Genomic DNA, 8,374 nt, shown 5'->3' with positions numbered 1-8,374 from the left:
TCCTGGGGGGTGAGGGCATTGGGGACTCTGGCTGCTGCCTGGAGGAAGGCGGGACCTGAAGGAAGGTGCAAGGGTTGGGGCCGGGGCCTGGGCTGGGCTGGGCTGGGGACAGGAAGTTGGTTCGGTCAGGAACATCCCACACCTGTGGCTTGGGCTCAGAGGTGGGGGCAGGACTGCTGGGTCGGGCAGGGCCTGAGAGATAAGCTGACCCTGCCCCTCCCCTGACCACGAGGAAACCGAGGCCCAGAGCGGAGACCATGGCTGGTCAGAACCACTTGAACTTTCAATCCCTCCCCAGCCTCCTGGGCCCCCACTGTGTCCTCTGACAGTCTCCGGGCAGTGTGCTGGCGTCGTGGACAGGGGCTGGACTCGGAGTCAGAAGGCCCTGCCCCCTGCCCGCCCTTCATACGACCGGGCCTCGCCAACAGCTGTCGGTGGCCGCCTTTCTTCTCCAGAGCCCTGGTTTCCCCAATAAGTGGGCTGGTGGCTTTGTCAGCACGTGTGGGAGGGGCTTCGAGCCAGGACCACTGGGATGTGGGGGGACCCTGTTCCAGGGGCCTCTGGGCGCAGTCTGGGGGACGGGAGGGGGGGTGCAGGGCGCTCCCAGGCTCGGAGGCCCAGGTCTGCCCGTGGAGGAGATGGAGCAATGCGGCACAACTCTGCGTCTCTTCCGAGGCCCCTGTGCCCTCGTCCCCCACGTCAAGCCCAGGCTCCCGAGGTCAGAGTCCCGCTGTGGAGGTTCCAAGCTTTCCAGACACGTGAGGGGACCGGGCACAGGGTGGGGGGAAAGAGAGAGAGAGACAGAGAGACAGAGACAGACAGACAGAGAGAGCAGAAGCACATTCTATTCCAAAGAGCGCCCCCCGCAGGCCGCCCAGCCCTCCCAGGGAAGCCACAGCCAGAGAAGAGGCGGATTTTTGCTCTTTAGCTTGGGACACAGAGTGGGGTCAGTTAGAGATTCTCAGCCGGCTGCGGAGGTGCTGGCACGGGCGCCCCTTAGGGGGGGCCGATGATGACGTTCCGGAAGCCCTTCACGGACTTGAGCCTGTCACTGTCGAAGTTGACCACTAGCTTGTGGCGGCCCACGAACTGCGGGAGCAGGTCCACCCGTACCTTGACCTCCTCGCCCGCCTCCACGGGGTCCGCGCTGTGAGGACAGAGAGACGGTATGAGGAGAGGGGCCCCTCACCGGGGACCCACACAGTGCCAGAGGGGCTGCACCCCTGATGGATGCCAGGGCCGCCTGCTCTCCACGCCCCGGACACCGGGTGTGAGGGTGTGTGTGTGTGTGTGTGTGTGTGTGTGTGCAGACGTGTGTGAGAGTATACAGTGTGAGTGTTGTGAGTGTGTGACTGTGTGTGGGAGCGTGAGGGTAAGTGTGTTGAGGTATGTGTGTGTATGTGAGTATATGATGTATGAGTGTGTGCATGTGAACTAGGGGTAAGGGCAGCTCAGATAGAGAAGGGAGCACCAAATAAAGGGTTTTGGGAAGATCCACCCAGGATGGGAGAAGCATGCTGAAAGTAGACTATAGACCGAACATGATTGCCACTCAATGCCTCTTTTTCAAACCACAACACCCAAAAGAGGAGAGAGAACAAAAGGGAATGCCCTGCCACAGAGGCAGGGTGGGATGGGGGGTATGGGGGGATGGGAGGGATACTGGGATTAGTGGTGGTGGAGCATGGGCACTGGTGGAGGGATGGGTACTCGATCATTGTATAACTGAAACCCAAGCACAAAAATTTGTAAGTCACAACTGTACCTCATGGTGTTTCACTAATAAAAATTGTTTTGAAAAAAGAGTGTGCATGTGAGTGTGCGAATATATGTAAGAGTATGTGTGAGAGTGTGTGTGAGCGTGAATGTGAGTCCTGTGTAAGAGTGTTTATGTATATGTGAGTGTATGGGTATGTGAGAGTGTGTGTGACTATAAAGTATGTGTGAGTGTGTATTTGGTGTGTGTGAGAGTGTGTATGTATTTGAGAGTGTATGAATATGTGTAAGTATGTGTGAGCGAGAATGTAAGAATGTGTGTGTGAACGTATGTGAGTCATGTGTAAGAGCGTGTATGTGTGTATGTACGTGAATATATGTAAGAGACTATTGTGAATTGAAGAGTGTGTGTGAATGTGTGTGAATATTTGCCTGGGTGTGAGTGCGTGTGAGAGAGTGTGTATGTGAGTGTGAATGCATGTGAGAGAGAATGGGTGAGCACGTGTGTGTGAATGTGTGTGGGTGTGAGCGCGTGAGTGAATTGTAAGAATGTGCATGTGAATGTATGTGAGTATGTGTGTGTGTATGTGAGAGTGTGTGTATGCAGGAGTGTGTACATGAGAGTGTGTGTGTGCATGAGTGTGCACACGCGTGTCTGTGAGTGTGTATGAGACCACAGTGTGTGTGCAGGGCTGGCGGTCAGTCATGCTTGCAGTGGGAGCCTGTGAGTGTGTGAATATATGTAAGAGGGCATGTGAGTGTGTGCACATGTGTGAATGTGAGTCACGTGTGAGTGTGTATGTGTGCATGACATGCATGGGGCTGCGTGCGAAGGTCTGGGGCTCCACCGCGTCTGAACTGCACTGGGACAGAGCAGCAGAGGCGGCGTGTGTAGACACAGCCCGCAGCTCTGAGGACACTCCCACCCGGGGGGTTCGGGCAGTGGGAAACGTTTTGCGTGGATGTGGGGCGAGTGTGGAGGGTCCCTGAGTGCAGGGGCGTCTTGGCGCCTGGGTGGGCATCGGGCGGGCTATTGGGCAGCTGTGTGGGTGCGTGGGGCGTGGGAGGGGGGGCCGGGGCCTCGCGGGTGGGGGGCCTCCTCCCCGGGCCCCCCCACAGCGGCCCCACTTACACTTCCACGGACTTGTGCTCCTGAGTCAGGCCGGCGCCCTCCACGGTGAAGACGCAGCCCAAGAGGCGCACCGTGAGGGGGTTGCGCAGGGACACCTCAGCCACCAGCTTGCGGTTCTGCTTGGGCTCGCCCAGGATCTGGAAGAGGGCAGAGGGCAGAGGGCAAAGGGCAGCTGTCAGGGGCCTTGAGGAGGAACGGGGCTCAGAGCCCCTCCGGTGTCTGAGGGAAGCCAGGCCCAGCCCTGCCACCGTCACTCCCCACCCCTGCACCTCCACGTCCTCATCTTGAAAACATGGAGGTGACATCTGCCCCGGGCCCCTTCCTGGAGTGGCCTCAGGGGGGGTCCCTTCACCTCTTGGACGATGGGGGTCCTCCTAGCTCCCCCCGGGGTACCCGCACAGGAAGCCCAGGGCCCCGGGGTCACGCGGTCAGGGCTCACTTGGAGCTGATGTTCCCATCACCACCCCAGCCTTCCCGGGGGAGCCGGGCCCTAGGACTGCAAAAGTGGCCGTTATTGACAATGGGTAAAGACAGCGGTAGGGGTCTCCCCACGTGCAGACACTCTGCTCCGTGAGTGTGGGGACCCCCGTTCCCAGGCGACGCAGAGAGGAACCTGGCTCAGCCACCTGTGAGCTGTGTGCTCTGAGCAAAGGTGGCTCTTGGTTGGACATCATGAGTCTTGTGGGGCCGTCCTGTGCCTGGGCGTCTCCCGGGTCTGTCCTGTGACACTTCCACCCGTCCCTGCAGGGCCCCCGGGGCCTGGCATGCAGCCCAGAGGTGGTGTCGTGGTGCTTATTGCATGCTCTGAGGCCAGGCGGTGTCAGGGACGGAGCCCGGGGCTCTCACATGCCTGACGTTGTGGACTGCCTGGGGACTTCCACCCTGGGCTGGGCATGTTAGTAGGGACCAGCCTGGGGTCCCACCGTTGGGGTTCTGAGGGTCTTTCCCAGGCCCCTTCTTCCAGCTGCCCCCGATTTGGCTTTGATTTAAGACCCCCAAAGGCGTGAATCATGGTGGAGCCTTCGGGCCCTGCGCCTCTCCCCGCCTCACCCCTACCTCGACCTTGGGGCTCCCCGCCTCACCCGTATCTTGATCTCGGGGTTCTCCAGGTAGAGGTCCCTCTCAGCCAGCACGTAGTTGTTGCTGGCAGGTTCGATGAGGAGGGCGCGCACCTTGATGAGGTTGGACTCGGTCAGGCAGTCACAGTACTTCTCATACAGTATGCGTAGGGGCACGTTCTTCTCTGTTGAGACAGGGGCCATGCGGGCAGTGCTGGGGGGCCGGGGGGAGGCGGACACCGCCCGCCCGGGGATGCTGGGCCTCCCCCTACCCTCTGCCCTCTGCTAACGGGCTGGACGTGGGCTGCTCGCTCTGTGCCCGGAGCTTGTGCTTAATGTCTCTGGAGCCACCGAGTGCTCACTCCGTGGATGGGGAGGGGTCTTTGAGTGCCGACAGGATGGGCTGGGAGGCTGGGGAGGACGGGCTGAGTGACTGGGGAGGACGGGTGAATGGTTGGGAGGATGGATCCTGTGGCTGAGCCGGGTGGGGTAAGGGATGGACGGGCTGTGTGAACAGGGGGCAGTGGAGCATACCCAGTGAGTGGGCAGGAGGCAGGGCCTGGCATCAAAGCGTGAAGGGGGACATGGGCAGTGGACGGGGTGAGGGGTTGGGGGACAGGGCTTGCCGGCTGCTGCTTCTCCCCGGGAAGGGCCCGAGCTGCCGTGGGCTGCACCTGAAACGCCCCGCTTCCCCTTCACCGCAGCCCTAGAAGAGCTGGACTTCTGCTCCTGCCCACTTTATAGACAAGGATACGGAGGCCCATGGCCCCGGGTCACGGGGCTGTCCCTCCTGTGGGCAGCATCTCGTTACCCTACATGGTGGGGCTGGACCCATTTCACAGGTGGAGGAACCTTCTCCCACTCAGTGCTGGCATGACCTTGACCATGACCATGACCTTGACCATTGCCTGGAGCATGACTCCACCCCCACCCCATTCCCCTCAGCTTCCTCCCTGTCCGGGGCCTCAGACCCACATGGCAGAGCTCATGGCATTGGGGGGAAGGGCTGAGAGAGGAGCTGGCAGGGCCCCCCACAAGAGGAATCTGATGAAATTCTATATCATTTTTCTTCCTCTCTCTCTCTCTCTCTCTCTCTCTCTCTCTCTCTTACTTTTGGGCCACACCAGGCAATGCACAGGGGTTATTCCTGGCTCTGCACTCAGGAATCACTCCTGGCGGTGCTCAGGGGACCATATGGGATGCTGGGAATCGAACCTGGGCTGGCTGCATACAAGGCAAATGCCCTCCCTGCTGTGCTGTCTCTCCGGCCCGCTAACCAATTTTCCTGACCAGAACTCTGTGACCAGGGCACTGGCGCTGCCTGGGGAGGAGGAAGGGGCTGGGCACTGAGAACCCGGTCCCTCTCCTGCTGAGGGTCACAGAACCAGGCACACCCCACTGCTCCTCTTTCTGGCCCCCTCCCCGCACCCTTCTCCCAGAAAACGTTTCCAGAATGCAGCCATGCGTCTCCGTGGCTTTGGAGTCACACTCATTGCCACCCAGGGACAATGCGATGCTGGGGAGCGAGCCTGGGGTTCCTGCATGGAGAGCCTGCGCCCAACTCCTCTGGCCATCCACCCCCCCCCCACCCCAAGCTTGTACGTGACATTGCATAACCTGAAGCTGAGCTTCAAAAGGACAAATGGAAGTTTCCCATGAAAATAAAGTGCGTCGCAAGCCTGAGAAAGAGAAATAACGGGCAAGGTCTGGGGCCTGGATCATGGTTAGCCCGGCAGGGGTCAGGGATGCGCAGATGGACAAACGGACGGATGGACAGACAGACCCCAGTGCCGGCCAGGTGTCACCCTGGACCCAGGCCTGGCCAGCACCCAGGGCTTTGCGTCCCTGGCCATGGAAAACGCTGCCGGGCCTCTGGTCTTTCGTTCCCAGCCTGACCCCGCCCCGTCTCTGATCATATGACACGGCAGAAGCAAAAGCGAGGCTGGTGCCAGAAGGGAGGACGAGGAGGGAGCCTCGGGCCGGCCCTGGTGGAGCAGCGGAAACTGTGAGCAGCTCCCCGGACGGGAGGCGAGGACTGTCCCCCCGGAGGGGAGGACGTGGCCCCCACTGTTGACTTTTCCGGGCCGGGCCCAGGGTGGGGCTCTAGGAACCCGCGGTCTGTGGTGCATGGACCGTGGCCTTGGCCCGGGGCCCAGGAGCTGGTGGAGAGCAGGGAAAAGTGGGTCGTGGGTCCTTAGGCAATTTTTCCTGTTCTGGAAGATTCCTCAGAGATGAGGGTCACGGAGGCTACATAGTATATATTCTAGTGCCTCCCACCCCGCCCGCGCCCCGTGGGGTTGAGGGAGGAGGGCAAGCAGCGGAGGGAAGAGGAGAGCAAGCAAGGAGGCAGGGCTGCGGCCACAGGGTCCCTCTCGCCTCTGGCTTCCTGTCCACTCGCGCGTGGAAGCCCCTCAGGTTTTATCACCAAGAACAATAAGCAGCTCGAAGGGGCAGGACCTGAGCTCAACGTCTACCTGGGCCTTCCTGGGCCAGCTCTGCTTCCACCAGGGGGCGCATGCGGCACCTCCTCCCCTCCCCGCTGCCCTACAGTGCCCACGACGTGCCCAGGAGGATGAGAGACACAGCCCAGACGGACAGATGGACGGAGTCTGGGACCGAGCGGCAGAAAAGCCGAGAGATGACACTGTCCCTCTTTCAGCACCTGGTCCCCATGCTCCAACCCCTCGAAGGGCCGCAGAGATGGCTCAGTGGGCAGGGCCCCTGCTCCTGGGCTGCTGACCCCCATGCCCGGTGCTGCATACGGTCCCCCACTAAGGGTGGCCCCTCAGTATCTTCAGGACTGGCCCAGAGACAAACAAGAAACAGCCCATCAGGGCCAAGGGCGGAGGCAGAGGCTAGAAAGGAGGAGGAAGACGCCAGGGCAGAGGGGAGGCCTGCAGGTGGGCAAGAGGCCGGAACCGCCCCTTCTTCTAGAAAGTTCTCTGGGCAGCGCTGATCAAGCACCTCTTCTCTGGAAAGCTCTGAATGTCCAGAGGAATAGCGGGGCAGGGGGTTCCTGCCGTAGAAGAGGAGCAGAGGTGAGGCCACGGGGGCCCAGGAGGGGGCCGGGGCAGCCATCAGGCGGCGGAGGAGCTGAATAGTCTCGCGGCTAAGGGCACCGCTTCATCTCTGCGCTGTGTGAGCCTGGGAACATTACTTAACCTTTCTGTGCGGTCTTCCCACCTGGATGACGATGGGACCCTACAAGACTCTGCCCCCTACTTTTGTCACAAGAGTTAATGGGTTGGGGCTGGAGAGACAGCACAGCGCGTAGGGCGTTTGCCTTGCACGCGGTCGACCCGGGTTCGATTCCCAGCATCCCATATGGTCCCCTGAGCACCGCCAGGAGTAACTACTGAGTGCAGAGCCAGGAGGAACCCCTGTGCATCGCAGGGTGTGACCCAAAAAGCAAAAAAAAAAAAAAATTAATGGGGTTGGGCTGGAGAGACAGTAGCGGGGTCAAGGCGGTTCCCTCACAGGGGGCTTTGAGTCCCGCTAGATCCCCAGTGGTGCATATGTTTCCCGAGCACTGCCGGGGCTCACTCTTGAGCACAGAGCCAGAACAGCCCCTGAGCACCCTACTACCTGGGATAACCCAAACCCCATGTCCCCGTCCACCCCCACAAAATGAACTGAGTCAGGTCAGAGGGAGAGAGCACAGGAGTTAAGGCACCGGCCTGCTATGCAGGTGGCGGTTCTGTGTCCGACAAGCACCGCCAGGAGTGGCCCCTGAGCACTTCTGGGTGAGCCCCCAGCTGAAAGAACTACCTGGGTTGCTACTTATCGAGTGCTGGGGACAGGGCCTGTCCCAGAGGAGGCGGAGGTCGCCCACACCCGCTCAGCGTCGCGCCCGGCCGGGCTCACGGCCTTACCGGAGAAGGGCTCCAGGAAGAGGTCGGGCAGGTGCTCGGTGCCGCACTCGGGCCCCAGGACCCCGTTGTAGCTGACGGTGCGGGCGCAGAGTAGCAGGCTGCAGGTGCGCTCCTCGGCCGTGTTGTTGGAGATGTGGGTGAAGACGTCGAAGTCGCTGCCCATGCTCATGCCCTCGGCCACGCGGATCCGCATGGCCAGCTCCAGCTCCTCCTTCTCCACCAGCTTGTTCAGGTGGTTGGCCCTCGTGAAGGCCTCCCTCTCCTCCGCGGACCCTGTGGGGACAGCAGATGGGTAGGGGGGAGCGGGGGCGGGGAGGCTGGGTTGCCGGCTCCCTGGTGACTCAGCCCAGCAGCCCCCTCTGCCCCTTCTCTGCATTCCTGTACCAACAGGAGGAAACTGCTTCCACGAGTGAACTCCTATACTGCCCTCAAGACCCAGCCCCCAATGACCCCTCCACCAGGAAGCCTCTGCCTGCTCCTGCTCCTTCCTCAAGATGGATGAGTCAGAGGCCTGTTGGAGTTCCTTAGCTGCCTACTACTGTCAGGGTTTGTCAGCCCATTTTCTGTTCACATTCTTGGCCTTTTAAACCGAGAGA

The 8,374-nt window shown here is 60.8% G+C and overlaps 1 protein-coding gene across 2 annotated transcripts in view; it reads right to left on the bottom strand.

Moving 5' to 3' along the window:
- Positions 1-821: 821 nt before the first annotated feature.
- Positions 822-8,374, bottom strand: part of TGM2 (transglutaminase 2) — a 37,585-nt gene continuing 30,032 nt past the window's right edge. For both annotated transcript variants that reach the window (XM_056121657.1, XM_056121656.1), the window contains 4 exons: positions 7,779-8,051; positions 3,931-4,091; positions 2,849-2,985; positions 822-1,147 (listed from right to left, as the gene is read on the bottom strand). In XM_056121657.1, coding sequence (XP_055977632.1) covers positions 997-1,147; positions 2,849-2,985; positions 3,931-4,091; positions 7,779-8,051 — 722 coding nt within the window. In that variant the 3' untranslated portion in view covers positions 822-996. The remainder of the gene's footprint in view (positions 1,148-2,848; positions 2,986-3,930; positions 4,092-7,778; positions 8,052-8,374) is intronic.

This window comes from Sorex fumeus, unplaced genomic scaffold, assembly GCF_029834395.1.
Source record: "Sorex fumeus unplaced genomic scaffold, SorFum_2.1 ptg000044l, whole genome shotgun sequence".
In the NCBI taxonomy this organism is placed as follows: domain Eukaryota; kingdom Metazoa; phylum Chordata; class Mammalia; order Eulipotyphla; family Soricidae; genus Sorex; species Sorex fumeus.
This window is presented reverse-complemented; position numbering and strand designations above follow the sequence as displayed.